This window comes from Ursus arctos, unplaced genomic scaffold (genome assembly GCF_023065955.2).
Source record: "Ursus arctos isolate Adak ecotype North America unplaced genomic scaffold, UrsArc2.0 scaffold_17, whole genome shotgun sequence".
Taxonomy (NCBI): Eukaryota; Metazoa; Chordata; class Mammalia; order Carnivora; family Ursidae; genus Ursus; species Ursus arctos.
In genome coordinates, this window is record NW_026622841.1 from 38,793,553 (window position 1) to 38,810,254 (window position 16,702).

The 16,702-nt window shown below is 32.6% G+C and overlaps 1 protein-coding gene across 2 annotated transcripts in view; it reads left to right on the forward strand.

The window, feature by feature from the left end:
* The window catches only part of TRAPPC8 (trafficking protein particle complex subunit 8), an 85,609-nt gene that overhangs the window by 38,986 nt on the left and 29,921 nt on the right, over window positions 1-16,702 (forward strand). For both annotated transcript variants that reach the window (XM_026496150.4, XM_044382907.3), the window contains 8 exons: window positions 3,936-4,067; window positions 7,752-7,976; window positions 8,930-9,038; window positions 10,818-11,012; window positions 11,620-11,750; window positions 13,940-14,014; window positions 14,501-14,627; window positions 15,038-15,192. In XM_026496150.4, coding sequence (XP_026351935.1) covers window positions 3,936-4,067; window positions 7,752-7,976; window positions 8,930-9,038; window positions 10,818-11,012; window positions 11,620-11,750; window positions 13,940-14,014; window positions 14,501-14,627; window positions 15,038-15,192 — 1,149 coding nt within the window. The remainder of the gene's footprint in view (window positions 1-3,935; window positions 4,068-7,751; window positions 7,977-8,929; window positions 9,039-10,817; window positions 11,013-11,619; window positions 11,751-13,939; window positions 14,015-14,500; window positions 14,628-15,037; window positions 15,193-16,702) is intronic.

Below are 16,702 nucleotides of genomic sequence, written 5' to 3' on the forward strand. Positions count from 1 at the left end.
AAATTTATGGGCAGGTGGATCTTATTCTTGTTATGTGCTGGGATTCTCAGGATGACAGAGCAAACCCAGCTAATAATAAAACATGGCACAATTACCACCAGATAGGACAGTATGTCTGAATTTGGTGCTTAAGAGGTGATGTTTTTTCTCTACTGTGTTTATGTTTCTGTGTTGAGTATTTATTCTGGTCCCCTTTGTCTGTTACTGCATTTAAACACAGTAAGTCAGTTTTTTCCTATCAGGGATAGTAATAGCAGTTTTTACAAGTTTCTCCACCTTGGCAGGAACTGTTCCTGTGGTAAACTGATCAGCTCATAGCACCTTCCCTACTAACTTCAGTTACAGAAGGAAAAAATCTGAAAGCCATCCTTGTGATTTGGTTTATTGAAGTCTATGCAACAAGTGCCCGCATCAGTTGTGTTTTTATGGAAACGTTTATTGAATCCTCTACTTCAGATGACTCCCCCCCACCAACCCCAATAATTATCCTACTTTAAGTTAATGTTGCAGTTTTTGTTAAAATTATCTCCTGGGTTATAGGCAAAGTTCATAGGCTGGAATTCCTGTTGAAATAGTATCACAGATTTTTTTTTTTCTTAGTTCCTTGTAGAGCATATGTAATGGACTTGTCATATCATAGATATGAACTACCACTAAAATAAAGCTTTATTCTTCAACTCATTAAAAGCCTCTGCTTTCCAGATAACACTTTCACTTTGTGAAATTCTTTCATTTTTTTTCCATCAACGCTGAGAACAGTTGTTTTTTTTCAAGGCTATTTTTTTTATTTAAAGCAATATATTTTCTACTTCAGGTATCATTGTAAGAGACAGGGACTGCAGAAGAACAAAGTTGCAGTGAGTCATGGGGGTAGGGCATTCAGCTCAGCAGATGACTTTCTTTCTCAGACAACTGCCATACTGGATACAAGTGTGAAATTTTACTTCAGCTAGACTAATATATGCCATGGACCTCCTGGTTTTTCTCCTAAATTGGTCAGCCCTTGAGTATTAAATTTGACAATGCTGAGGGTTTACTGTGCTGGTCTTAAATGGATTGTACATTAGAATCATTTACACACCATCAAAGGGGTCTAGGGCATGGTCCTTATCTTAATCAGAATGTCCAGGATTGCTGCCCTTCCAAGTTTTCTAGTTTAATGAAGCCTCATAGGCAGTTAAAAAAATATGTATGTATTTATGCTGTATGTCTGTATGTGACCATGTGTTTGTGTGTACATACTAGGAATAAATTTATAGCACTTAAAGAAAAAGACTGTGAAATACTATTGAAAAGGCAAAATAAAATTCTGAAACAGAAGTAATTAGAGGGAATTGAATTACCTGTTCCAGATATTGAAGATGTATTATAAAGCTACAGAAATTGAAACTGTTTACAGTGATAAAAAAGAGTAATGGAGTAGAATGAGAATTTAAATGTGACATATGATTAGGTGTCATTTAAAATTAGTGGGGAATGTTAGGTTAGTCACTAAGTGGTATTGTGACATCTAGCTGTTTGGGATTAGAATCCTATTTTACTTGCTACATGATAATGTAATTATAGCTTGATAAAGTTATAATATGAAAAAATGAAATAAATATATATAGCAGAATATATGGGAAAGCATTTTTTTTAAAAATCTAGGAATAACATCCTTTCTTAGTTTGACGCAATATCTTGAAGCCATAGAGGCAAAAGTTAGTATGCTTGATACTGAAGAATAAACTCTTTCATGTCAAAACTGGGAAATACTATTTGCAAATGTATGACAAAGGCCTAATATTGATTAAGTGTACAAAGGGCTCTTACAAACCACGTAATCACAAAAACCCATTCACAAAAGAGTATACATGAGCAATTCACAGAAAAAATACAAAGACCCTTAAACATATGAAAAGATTGCCAGACTTACTATTAAATATATATTGAAGAGCAAAGTGCCATTTTTTTTTTTTTATAGAAGAGGTAAAAAATTTTTAAAATAATTTTTGGCTGAGTAGAATGGAAAACATACACTCTCATTCTCTGTTGATGAGATTATATTTTGGTACTACTTTTTTGTAGCAGTTTGGCTCTATTGATTAGAATTTGAAATATATACATAGCTTTCATTAACTCAGCAGTTTTACTTCCAGAAATATGTCTAGTAAAAATATGTAATCACTCAAAAATGGTTTTATAAAGATGTTAATCAAAGCACATTTTTTGTAGGAACAAAAGTAATAAAAGTATGAAGCAATATTAAATTATCAATTGGAGACTGTATTAATAAATTGTGGTATATTTATATAACAGAATACAATGTAACTTTAAAAGAAATAAGAGCCGTAGATGTCTTAGAAGGATGTCCATGATACTATATTAAGTCCAAAAAATGAGATAAAGAATATTCTGTATAATACCATTTATGTATGAAAAAGTATGTGTATTTTTAGAAAACTATTTATACTTAACATAAAAGCACAAGTATAGAGAGGGAGAAATGACAACACCACCAAGCTGGTAACTATAGTTAACCTCTGGCAAGTCGGATGAAGCATGGAATGGGGAAGAAAGATGTTCGCTTTTTTTCCCCCATTTATTCTTTCAGGAAAAAAAAAAAACATTTTTTAAAGAAGAAAATATTTTCCTAAAAATTAAAAATGCACTCCCTAGCTTCCCAAAGTAATTCTGATGTAAACCCTTGGATAAGAACTGCTTGTCAGTTATACATTCCTGATTTTCCCACTTTTACTAGCTTTTGGGTCTTACTTGGACAGAAACATTTGATCATTTAGTTTTTGTCGCAAGGGGGTTGAAATAGGTAGTAATATCTACCATTTACTGAATGCTTTCTAGATTGTTTCCTCAGATCTGTTTCCACTCTAATTTTGTGATTGCTGCAGAGATAGTTATAATAATCAATGATCTGTGAGCACTTTTTTGATGTAACTATAATTTGTTGACATTATTGCATTTAAAGTAAATGTTTTCTGTTTTCAACTCTCCCTGGGGAAAATAATGGCAGCAGAACACATGGAAGGGCATGGTAAGTTCAGCTTGAGAACAGCTGAAAACCTAGAGAAAGTTTTGGTGAAAACGTTGTTGATACTTGATCAGCATCCTTCACTACTTTCTCTGTTACTTGTAAAGTGATGATGCCTCTTTCATTTAGAAGGTTGTCCTTATGGATGAGGATGTAAATGTGGTGTGTGGTTTTTGTAGACACTGCTGTAAGAGTCCATTGAAGTGGAAACTAATTTGAGTTGTAGCATTTAGTAATAATGCTAATAGCCGGTGATAATCTTTGAAGGGGAAACCTTCTAAACTTTTTAATGAGAAGCAGTCATTTTGGTATTCTTGAATTAAGCAAATTTTGAGAATTGCTTTTAGATGCAGTAAACTTTAATAGAGGCTAAAGCAGTAGATTAGATTATTTCATAATCTACACACATTCTCTTTTATCTTTCCTTTTTTTCTTGGATGGATGGAAATATGCTATTGGATATCTCAGATCAATTTCCTGAAGAAATGAGATTAGTGTGAATCTGTTGTTTTCTGTGCTTTCCTTTCTGGTTTATCTTTAATCTGTATGCCTATATTAAATTCTCAGTTTATATACTTTTTTTTTTTTTGCCATTTGAAAAGGGATTGCATTTCTTCAGAGATTTATTACATGCTGCATATCATAACCAGATATTTGGCTTTATGAAAAGCAAAAGAAAATATTTCATAGTAGGGAATTTTTTGAAGGATTTTGAGAAAAATTTGTGCTTGATTAGAAGAAAGAATCGTCAAGATTGGATTGCCCCTTGATATCTGCCCTCAGATACTCTTATATTAAACAGTGAATATGTTATATATTATTTTTAGAAAATAAATTTTTTTTACCAGTTATCTTTTTACTTTTAATTTTGTGAAATTAACCTTATTTTCTTTTAAACATTCAATAGGATTCTGATCTTCGAAGTGCACTTCTTTTGGAACAGGCGGCACATTGCTTTATAAACATGAAGAGTCCCATGGTTAGAAAATACGCGTTTCATATGATACTGGCAGGCCATCGGTTTAGTAAAGCCGGGCAGGTGAGTGCATTTTCTTTAAAAAATAAATATTGTAATAGATAATTTAGTTTAATTTTCGTTATAATTTGTTATTTGCATTATAAGTTTTGTCATTCATCAATTTTTTATGATTTAAAATTAATCTTAAAAATGGAAGCAAATTTTGTTCGGAGGTAATGTGTTATATTGGTAAGGGCATGAGATTTAGATTTAGATAATTGTGGGTTTCATTCTTGATCTTCTGTTCACAACTTGACCTGGCTTTAAGTTACTTCTCTGAGCCTCGGTTTTTGTATTTATTTTGGAATTTTGCCCAAATTTTTCTGAGGTTAAAACAAATCATATATATGAAGGGCTGGATATACTGAATGATTTAAGCAATTTTAATTATCCTTCACAGTGGTTGCACTCTCTCTGCTTCAGCTCTGGTCTTCTGTTATCTCTCAAAGTGCCTTATAATGATATTTACTAAATATTAAATGAGTAGAAATCATCTCTCTCTTGTCCCTGGAAGCAGTTGGATTAGAGAGATCTTTATTATTTTAGAGCGATTTCTCCAACCCCAGTTGCCCCTTTAAGTATCAGTTGGAGGGAGAATTGCTAGAGGCAAAGTGGTAGCAGTAGTAAGTGGTGGTTTACTGTAAATATAGATAAGTGTGGATTGAAGAATCATCTCCGTATTCCTGGGACTATACAAGGAGCTTAGCATGTACCCAAAAAACCATGCTCTTATTCTCTTAAGTAGCTTTTTACTTGGTAGGGGAATATGAGGATTTAAAAAAATTTGGTTAATAATGAATTTTAATGAACATACTTACATTTTTCAGATTCTGTGCTAACCAGGCATGTCAGTGTTTTAAATTGTATGTTTTACAAAGGTGCAAAGAAACAAAAGTGTTCAAAAATTACTCTCAATTTCATGTAAAAATGCCATGATTTTAAAAGACAAGTATTTCAAGATTGGGGTCCTCCGTCTATTTTTGGAAACCGGCAAGTTAGAAAATAGGTGAACTTGCTTTTTATTAGATGCGAAAGTGTAAAAATATTTATAAAATTTAATACCTTTTATAATAAATGATACACTCCATCAACTAGAATCTCTCAGGTTCTAAAGTGGAACAAAATTTTAAACTACCATTTTTCACAGCCCTTCTTCCATAGTAAATGCAAATGCATCTGAAACATGTTATCCCATTGTTTACTGTCATTTAAAAGTGTTTTATTCAAAAATTTACAAAATTTAATAAGCATGTGGTTCCCTTTGCTTGGGAGGAAAATTAAATACCCCATTAGGAATGGTCCATTGTCTCATTAAAAATAAGTCATCCTTTTTCCACATCTTTGTCCACTTTTGTGAATGGTTTCATTTATGAACACAGAGATATCATTGGAACTGGAAACAGCCACTCATATTTCATCTTCTGAAATTATAGGGCATGTTGCTTCTAGGAAATGCATGCAAATTAAAAATGCTACATTTGTATGTAGTAGGTTGACATACATTTACTATTTGGCTTATTAATCTTTTTTTTTTTTTTAAGATTTTATTTATTCATTTGAGAGAGAGAGACAGCACAAGCAGGGGGAGAGGCAGAGGGAGAGGGAGAAGCAGACTCCCCACTGAGCTGGGAGCCCAACATGGGGCTTGATCCCAGGACCTGGAGATCATGACCCAAGCCAAAGGCAGATCCCTGTCCACCTGAGCCACCCAGGTGCCCTCTTATTAATCATCTTTAACTGTAGTTATCTCATGGAGTTAATGATTCCAGGGTACCCAGTTTTGTATTTTGTGACCACTCTGTATATACCCTGCATCCAGAAAATCTCTTTCTCAGACAGTATGTAGAAACTGAAAGTATAACTAGAAATGCTTTTCTATTGAAAAAACAAATATGTGTCCTATTGTAGTTGATCAAGAACAGTATCTTCCTTAGAAGGTGGGACATAGAACACAAATAGTTGTGACTGAGGCCAAGTTGTTTCTGAGAAGCATCAATTTTTCATGACATTTCCATTAAAATGTATGTTGTTGGCAGGGATGAGAAGACACTAGAGAAGATCATATGTATAAAGAAAGGCCATTTCTCAGACTTCTCTGACTGAGAGCTCGTGCTGAATCACTTATCTTGTCCCCAGCATTTCTTAATAGTTCCTTGTTTTACCATTAGTTTTCCATTAAGAATATGAACAAGTAAAAGGCATTAAAAAAAAAAAAGAACTGACATTACAAAGATTAAAATTAGTAAAAAAATTTAAGAAGGTGCTAAAGAGGGTATATGTGTTTGTGTCCAGTATATTCCTGGACAGTGTTTCAATTTTTACTTTAAAAGGCAGACTTTAAATCCTTGTTACTTTTTGAATCTCTTTAGATGCTTTTCGAAGAAATCCTAAAAAATGCAATTGAACTCAACACTTTGACATATTAAGTTGTTTCTTTATATCTCTTAGTTTTTAAGACTCAGTGTTTATGTTCCTTTTTACTAAAAGCAGTATGGAGATTGGGGGTGTTTTTTCAAGAAACATCACTAAAAAATTATTTTGAAACAGTATCAAACTTATAAAAAAGTTACAAGTACAATCCAGAAACTTTACCTGAGTGATTCAGTACTTTTCTACGTGGTGCCTCATTAACCCCAAATACTTCAGGACATATTTCCCATTTCCTAGAAGCAAGACTTTTTCTCCTTTATAACCATAATACAACAGTCAAATCAAGAACTTAATACTAATACAGTACCACTAGTTAATCCTCCGACCTTATGTAGATTTTGACATTTGTCCCATAAATGTCCTTTATAGCATAAAGATCCTGTTCAGAAGGATCCTTTGACTTTATGACCTTGATACTTTTGAAGGCTACTGGCCAATTATTTTTATAGAGTGCCCCTCAATTCGGTGTTTCCTCATGATGAGATTCAAATTGGGTATCTTTGTAGGAATACCATAGAAGAGAGACTGAGTTCTTATATTGCGTGCTGTTAAGTGGCAGATGATTTTAATTTGCTTTAATTACTTACCAAGAAAACATTTCTTTTAAAAAACAAGCAATCCTAGATATACATGGTACAAAGTTTGTAATCCACCCTCGAGAGGGGAGTAGGTACAAGAGTATACTCTGAAACAAAAGGTTTAGTGGAGTGAAGCCTCTTCCTTGGTACCAAATCCCAGTTTTAAGATAAAGGTTGTCTGAATTCAGAGGGTGGCAGTGATAGGTAATTAATGTCAAATATCTGCTCACAGGTGTGGCAGGCTGCAGGTGGGCAAAAGAAAAGAATATGCCATACTCTTAATACCAAACTAAACAGTAGTTTAGTTAGCAGTCAGCCCAATGCAGTGGTAGAGAGATGACCATAACAAAATTAGTAAGATAGTTCTCAGTTATAAAATAACAACCTAATTCATGACTCTGTATGCTACTGCTCTGAAAACTCCAGATGGGTTTTCATAAAGTCATGATTATTTTTGACTTATTTGACTTCCTGCCCTTGGACAAAACAGTCACTTGCCTGCTTCAGGACCTTTTGTTTTTTTAGTAATAATTGCAAAGGCGTCTTCATGAATGTTAGTTTCATTTTCTCATCATTCCAGTCTGTTAGAAGAAGCACCAGTTAACCAGGATCATTATTATGTGTGTGTGTGTGCTTATTTTTTCTAGTCCAAGAGAAATTTGGATTGTAATACTTTGTTTTGTTTATTTTCTTTCAGAAAAAGCATGCTTTACGCTGTTATTGTCAAGCCATGCAAGTTTACAAGGGAAAAGGCTGGTCTCTTGCAGAGGATCACATTAATTTCACTATTGGACGCCAGTCGTATACCCTTAGGCAACTGGACAATGCTGTGTCTGCTTTTAGGCATATTTTAATCAATGAAAGTAAACAGTCTGCTGCTCAACAAGGGGCCTTCCTCAGAGAGTATCTTTATGTTTACAAGGTGAATACTTATTTTCAGTAGTAGGCATTAAAATTATATGTAAGTCATTATTTTTAGTAAAAAAAAAACTCCTTTAGTAGTTTAATAAAATGGTTTTCTTAGAATTTATGTAATTATCTGCCATAATAAAGTGTGGCAGTACGCCCTTTGGTCATAGATCTGAGTTGCATTGTCCTTCTACAGATCTTTAAAAAGGAATTTTGATATTCCAGTAAACATTTTATCTGTGCCTATTCTTGGAACTTAAAAAAAAAAAAGAAGAGATAACACAAGCTTTCTGGACCGCTTCATTATTATTATAATTTTTTGAATCATAACTGATTTTATAATGTATTGGGTCCTCATACCATCCTTTGGAAAAAGTACGTTCCTTCCTTTTCCCTATGAACGATGAAAAGGCATGTGTCTATGGGAAGTGGACGTATTATGGTCTAACCCAGAAAAATTAATAGGAAGGAAAAATACTTCACTGAGACAGGAGGTTAGAAAATACAAAACATTGTTTTACAGAAAAATTTACATTTCAAATTTTTTAAGTTTAAAATTTTTTCAAATTTAAAAAATTTTTCCTCAAGACTTGTGAATAATGAATATTTTATCTATCCTGCAGAAAATACCCTTTGATACTTTATTAATTTGAGATCATATGGGTTAGAATTTTGGCAGATTGGATGCTATGAGTCACAGGAAGTAAAGTGCATAGCAGAATAACAGTTGGAAGTTTTCCATCCAAAGAGAGCTAATTAGCTGAGGAACTTTAGGAAGATTCTCTTGGCCAGAATAAATGTTATTTAAAATTTTATGGCTGATATATTAAGTAAAACTAGTAATTCTTTTTCTTAATATTCTTCCTTAACGTATTTTTAATACCTTGCATATTAAAAAATGAGGAGGCAAATATAAAGAAAGTGGAATTTTCTCAAAAAATTCTTTTTCTTCTCTATTTCTCCTAGAATGTAAGTCAGCTATCACCAGATGGCCCTTTACCACAGCTACCTTTACCGTATATTAACAGTTCAGCAACTCGGGTTTTCTTTGGCCATGACAGACGACCAGCAGATGGTTTGTAAAATTTTATTTGGCCTTGTTACCTAGTGACTATTTTTTTTTAAGTGTCTTTTTTTTCTTTATTTAAGAAATGATGTTGTAATTGTTAAAGAATATTTGAGGGGCGCCTGGGTGGCACAGCGGTTAAGCGCCTGCCTTCGGCTCAGGGCGTGATCCCGGCGTTATGGGATCGAGCCCCACATCAGGCTCCTCCGCTATGAGCCTGCTTCTTCCTCTCCCACTCCCCCTGCTTGTGTTCCCTCTCTCACTGGCTGTCTCTCTCTCTGTCAAATAAATAAATAAAATCTTAAAAAAAAAAAAAAAGAATATTTGAAAATAAATAACTGTACCGAATCACTTATCCTGCCACCTAAAGGTAACCACTACTTCAGTGGTTTTCCTTCCAGCTCTAAAAGCTAAAAATAACAATAAAATAGCTGTAATTATAATGTGTTTTCTCATATAGTATAAAGAATGCTCGTGTTATTATATAGTCTTACTAAATATTTTTGATGGCTGTAAGATACTCTATTCAGTACATATAACTTTAATATTTGCTTGTTATATAGTTGGACTGTTTCCTTCTTATATAAAATTATGTTGTGATGGACATTTTTGTGGATAAAACTTGTTTTCTTAACTTTTTATTATGGAAATTTCAAATATACATAGAAGCGAGAACAGTTGCCAGTGTTCTGCTGTTCTTATAAGACCTTTTAAAATACAGGCTTATTTTCTCAGGATTGAGCCTTAAAATAGCAGTACTGGGCCAAAAGTATAAATATGTTAAAGTAAATTTATAATTCTAAGCATTCTTATATTTGAGCTTATTAATATGTTTCTCCTTAAGACTTAATTTAGTATTTTATTTAAAAATATTTATCAGTGGGTGCCTGGGTGGTGCAGTCAGTTAGGTGTCCAACTCTTGGGTTCGGCTTGGATTGTGGTCTTAGCATCCTGGGATCAGGACATTGGGCTCCATGCTCAATGCGGAGTCTGCTTGAGACTCTCTCTGCCCTTCCTTGCTCCTCTCTCTCTCTCTCTCAAATAAATAAATAAATCTTTAATATATATATATTTATCAAAATGTTTATGGCAGCATTGGTTTTAATAGCAAAAAAAAATAACAATAGAGGAGATGAATTGTTAAATTTTGGCATATTTATATGATGGATTCATGCTGTAGGACATGAGTGAAATTGTTCTACATGCTTCAATATGGATAATGCACCATAATGTTGAGTGGAAAAAGTTATAGAACGATCAGTCAAATGTAATTCCATTTATATAAGTTTCAGGCATACAAACCAATTCATACAATGCATACATTGTTTATGTATATGCTAATATGTGGTAAAGTAAAAAGTTGTGGAGATGAAGGAGAGTAATAGGATTTGGGAGGGTTATACAGAGGACAGTAATTATTTGTAACATTTATCTTACAAATATTTGGGATCTTATGACAAATGTTGACATTTGTTAAATTTCAGTATATAAATGTTTGTTATTCTCCATGTGTTTCTGTACGTTTGAAGTATTTCATATAAAATTGTGGAATATTAGGAAAAATATATTCTTTCAGAGTTCAGAAGAAAAGAACATCAGTATTATAAGTCAAGTTCCAGTTAGGCTAGGGTTAATAAGAGGATATTCTTCTCTCAGGTAATTAAACAGGCAAGAGTGAGTATGTATATATATTTATTTCGCTACCTTGGATTTTTATTTAAAATATGTTTCATTTGAGGGCAGATGTTAATAAATGGGTGCTTAATTGTGATTTTTTTTTTTTTTTAGGTGAAAAGCAAGCAGCTACTCATGTAAGTCTTGATCAAGAATATGATTCTGAATCCTCTCAGCAGTGGCGAGAACTTGAAGAACAGGTTGTAGCTGTGGTTAACAGAGGAGTAATTCCATCCAATTTCCACCCCACACAATACTGTTTGAACAGTTATTCAGATAACTCAAGATTTCCACTGGCAGTTGTAGAAGGTGATATGCTTGCATTTTTATTCATGGTGTTTTGTTTGTTTTACTTACAGCAGATACAAGATAATTTTCTATGTGCCAAAAATCACTGGAAGCTGGGCATGAAAAAATAAATGAGGAAATATAACTTAGTGAGCTGCATTTATAAAACCAGGCGTTGTGGGCTCTAATACTAGTGTATACAGTGTGCTATTGGAATATAGAAGAGAGAATGACATTCGTTAGTACATAGAAATTGGGAAATCTAGAGGAAGTCATTTTTTTTTAAGATTTTATTTATTTATTTGAGAGAGAGAGCACAAAGGGAGAGGGAGAAGCAGACTCCCCGCTGAGCAGAGAGCCCGATGTGGGGCTTGATCCCAGGACCCTGAGATCGTAACCCGAGCCTAGGCAACGGTTTAACCGACTGAGCCACCCAGGCGTCCCTAGAGGAAGTCATTTTTAAATTCATTTTAAAACTGAATCTTGAATAAATGGAAATGTACAAGGTGGTTAAGGATAGTTTAGGCAGAAATGCAGAGCTGTGAAAGTAAGGTATGTTTAGAGAATTGAAGCATAGGGTAATAGGTGTGTTTTATTAAAGTTATTAATTTAGGCCTTTCTTTTGTAGAGCCAATAACAGTGGAAGTGGCTTTTAGAAATCCTTTGAAGGTTCCACTTTTGTTGACTGATTTGTCATTGCTATGGAAGTTCCAACCAAAAGATAGTAGTGGAAAGGATAATGAAGAAGTTAAAGAACTAGTAAGTTATTAAAAGGTATTTGTAATAAGCATGTTTCAGTAATAGCCTAACAGATGCATAACATTTCAATTTTTTTTCTGTTCAGTGAGCTACACTTATTCTTTTTTGTGCTTTTTTTCCCTAGTTATAAAAAGTATGACAAATGCTTATTGTTGAAAATTGAATATACAAAAAACATAAGGAATAAAAATAAAACTGTTTTCTCAGTATTTGGAAATAAACACTTTAACACTTCTGTATCTTTCCAGTCATTTCCATTTGTATGTTTTCTCTCATGGGATTCTTTCATATTGTGTATGTTGGGTTTTTTTCATTCTGTGTTGATTCATATGCATATTTTGATATTAAATCATCTCAATATTCATTTCTGTATAATATTCCATCATGGATGACCTGTAAGCTCTTCTAATATCTTTCCACTCATAGTTGTTTTAGAAGTTTCCATTTGTTTACTATCATCATAATACAGTGCTGAAAATTTGGGCGTATATTATCCTGATAATTTCTGTGGTGAAGATTCCTGGGCATGAAGTTAAAACATTTTAGGGAATAAGCATTTTGGTACTTGGTTAGTTTCCCAAAAGGTCATAACCAACAAGCTTTTCACTAACAGCACATGGGGTTGCATATCTCATCTTTGCAGCATTAAGTATTCTAATTATTTATTTTTAAAAAATCTTACTGATTTGATAGGTAAGAAAAATGCTATTTTATTTTTTATCTCATTCATTAATTTCTGGTGAAATTGAAGTTCTTGTATTTCCTTTTTTGTGTATTGTCTTTATATGTACATATTTATCTTTTTCTTTTCTTATTCTTGTCTGTAATAAGCTCTTTATCTGAGTTGGTAATTTTTGAAGCAGGAATGACTTGAACAAATGATTTTTGTTATCAAACTGATTCTAAGAGAAATAACTGGGACAGTACATTTTTTTACCCATGTATTAGGTTATTCACCAATATCTACTCTATAACTTTTACTTTTTTATACTGCCTTGCTATATGCTTTAGAAATGTGGTAAATATTATTTTTGAATTAGGAAATACCCCAAGATTTTGGCACTGAGTAATGGAGGGAGAACTTGAAAGAAGATGTATGTCATACTAACGCCAGTAGAAATTATTTCTCTTGAAGTGTTTTGATTTTTAAAGATTGCCTTATTTAAAGTCTTGTTGGTTAAGTCCATTAAAGACATTTTGTGATTATTTACACTCATTATGAATAGTTTGAAAGATTGAGATTTGGGAAGCTCTAGTCTGGGAATTTTAGCAACCTCTTGAGTTTTTCTAATGTTATTTAGATGCCTGGAACACAAATTATAGAAGCTTGGGAAAATTTTTTTTTAAAGATCCATTAGCTTCTTAAGTATATTAGTCTGTTTAATATATTAGATTTTAAAGGAGGTATATTAAAGTTGAGTGAAAATTTTCATTGTGTGTAATTAAGTTACACTTTTTCCTGTAAATTTCAAACTCTTTGGATTTCTTCATAAGCTTTTGCTGATGGGCTAAGATGCTGAATTGGAATTTAGGGAAATGTAATTTTTATTTATTGTGTGAAATAACTAACTTCATGGTAAAAGTGAAACAGTGTTTATGAGGACCAGCTTTACCCCAAGTGTGACTCAGTTAACTCTGCTTTGTTAGATGACCAGAGATGATATATTCTCCTACAGAAGTCCTTGATTCAGAGGACACAGGCCTTTTTTGCTCTCTCTTACTGCCCTTATTGTCCACCAGTCTTTTATGCATCTTGCTTAGGTGCCATTATTTTGTGTAATTGGCCAATTCGGAAAAAGAGGCTAGTCAGAATAAAAGATGGAGAAATTTGCTCTGATTGCAAGATTAAATGGCCATTTTGGCCATTGTTGACAATTAGTAACTGAACTTTACCTCTTGAGGTTTTATCCTCTTGGTGGCTGCAACTTTGAGTAGGTCACTTACCCTCCTCACTTGAATTGGACTGAATGAAATGAAAAAAATGTATGTATCATGTGTTCTGCTACTGTGTAGCTTTACTCCACTTGTGAAAGTAAAACACTTTGCATATCGCTTAGCACATAGTAAGAACCTAATAAATGCTAACTATAATTATTGTTACTGTTCTTAAGTATTGACATATAGGAATGTTAATATTCTGATACTTTATTCATTAGAATGTATATTTTACAAAATAATTTGTTTTTCAGGTAACAGGTGAACCTGAAATGATTGGAACTGAAGTTATTTCAGAATTTTTAATTAATAGTGAAGAATCTAAAGTGGTAACTATTTTATTATATTTTTGTCTTAAGCCTTTCAAAAAGTAAGATACAAATTTTAAATGATTTATTCAGTGTGTTTTATATTCTAGTTTTCTTAAATGCTAAAATTTAGAAGATTAGGAAGCAAGAGTTGCACAAGAGGAAATTGGTGGGAAGAGTAGATTTACAGTGGTCTTTGGTTTGTTAATTTCCAAAGAAGCCTGGTGAAAAATTTTTGCTTTTTTGGGTGCGGTCCATGTGGTAATCTCATATGACATTTGCTTTCCAGAATATTTTGTTTTTTGTTGACTTCAAAGTGTTAATGAAGATCCATGCTTGTTCACAGATTTTCTTTTGAAGAAAATGCTTTCCAATATAAGAAATTAATTGCTTATTCAAAAGTTTAGCTCATGAGTTTATATTTTTGCAGTATTACAAAATTTAGGTATTGCACTATTTAAAATATTATGAAAACAGATAATAATAGTGACTTAAATATCTCCACAGGCAAGACTAAAGCTCTTTCCCCATCACATAGGGGAGCTGCATATTCTGGGAGTTGTTTATAATCTTGGCACTATTCAGGGCTGCATGACAGTAGATGGCATTGGTGCTCTTCCTGGATGCCACACAGGTAAAGCTATAGCATTGCTAAACAGATACAAAACTAATAATTAAATCTCCATAGAATAAAATGAATGAAAATGAGGTGTTTTTAAAATAGGTTTAATGTACCTTAACAAAGACATTTAGTCAGATTATTTGGGTTATTTTAAACTCTGCCAGTGCTTCAAAGATAATCAACTTTATTCCCTTCTAATGTATTTTGTATCTGCAAAGTAAGTAAATCCTAATGAGAAATTAATCAGCATACAGCAGGTGTGGTTAAACATAAAAATAAAACACGTTTAATTCTTTGATTAACCATGCTACTCAGTAATTGTTTATAATTTTTCTGGAAATAATCTGAAAGTTACAGATATCAATTTAGATATCATTTAACATATCAAATTATTTTAGGGCATTGATTGTTTTTTGTTTCAGGAAAACATTCCTTGAGTATGTCAGTCCGAGGGAGACAGGATTTAGAAATTCAAGGTCCTCGACTTAACAATACAAAAGAAGAGAAAACATCTATTAAATATGGTCCTGATCGACGTTTAGATCCCATTATCACGGAGGAAATGCCACTATTGGAGGTATTTCACTTTTTAAAATTTCATGTTTTAATAAATTGTCTATAAGATCAGATAATATTTTCAACAAATTAATTTTAGACTTTGAAGTTATTGATATTACATTGAACCATACTTTTTAATTATTATTAATCTATGTTAAATAGATCTAATTCACAAAGCTAAATCACAGCCAGGTTATAAAATATAAACCTCAAAATATTAATGGAAATTGAGAAAATACATTTAAAGAACTCTTTGTTTATTAAAATCAATGACTAATAAAATCAATGGCTCTTTTTTCATAAGGTACAAAAATAATATGGGAATTAATGCTTATAAAAAGTTTAAGCAAAATAGATAAATATATGAATAAAAACCAATATTCCCTTCATTCTTTCTGTTTCCCACCCCGTCCTACTTTCATGCCATCTAGGTTAAAGCTTTTTTAGTTACAGAAGATAGAAACTGATCACTAGGTATAGCATTAGCCAAAAAAGAGAAAATGTTTATTATTTAGTTGGATATTGGAGCATCTCTTAGAAACTGAAGTATTGTAGAACAATAAGTCTCAAAGAAGAATAAGGACTTGGCACCTTCAGGAAATTTAGCAGCAAATGTTTGTAAGCTTTAGAAAGCATTGCTTTTAATATGACTTTAGTCTAACAACTTTTCTAGTCTTTGTACCACTTTATTACAAATTTCAAGTTTCTGGGAGAGGAATCTGGCCTACCTTGGATCAGTTGTGTATCTGAGAGGCAAACTAATGACAGAGTCATGCAGTATTACAAACACTGGCAGAAGGTCTTTCCTTCTTCATCAAGTTTTCCTAGTAGGGGAGTTAGAAGCTTAGCCATTTACCTTCTAAAAGTTCTAGTGTTATTAAATTGGTGTTTCTCTTTTCAGGCCTTTCACTGTACATTCGTTTATAGTTTTAGTAATTATAAATGGAATCATACTGCATATTTTACCCTTACTTGCTTGGTCTTTGTTTTCATTCAGTAAAAATTCCTTTTTTTTACAGCTATATATGGTATTCTTTATTTAGACACATCGTAATGTATTTTAACCATTTATCTGTTGATGAGTGTAGTTCTGGTTTTTTGTCATTACTGACAGTTCTTCAGTAAATCACATTATGTATATATGTTGTCCATGTTCTAGTTTAGACTAAAATGGAATATCTGGGTAAATGAAACATTTTGCAACATGCTACAAAATTACCTTCAGTGAGGCTATAGTAATTTGCACTTTGCTTGAGAATGGGAGTATCGGTTACCTGACATCTATGCCACACTGGGTATTATTACTTTTATTTTTTTTTTAACTTTTGTGAATTAGGTTGGTGAAAAATGACATTCTTTTTATTTACATTTTTCTAATGTCTGTTAAGATGATCAGTCTTCATGTTTTTTGTTCATATGATTTTTTTCCTTCTGTGTGTCCATATGATTACCTGTTGATATCCTTTGAATTAGGTATCATTTCCCTTTTCTCATTGGATGATTTTTATGGGCACTAATCCTGTGCCTAT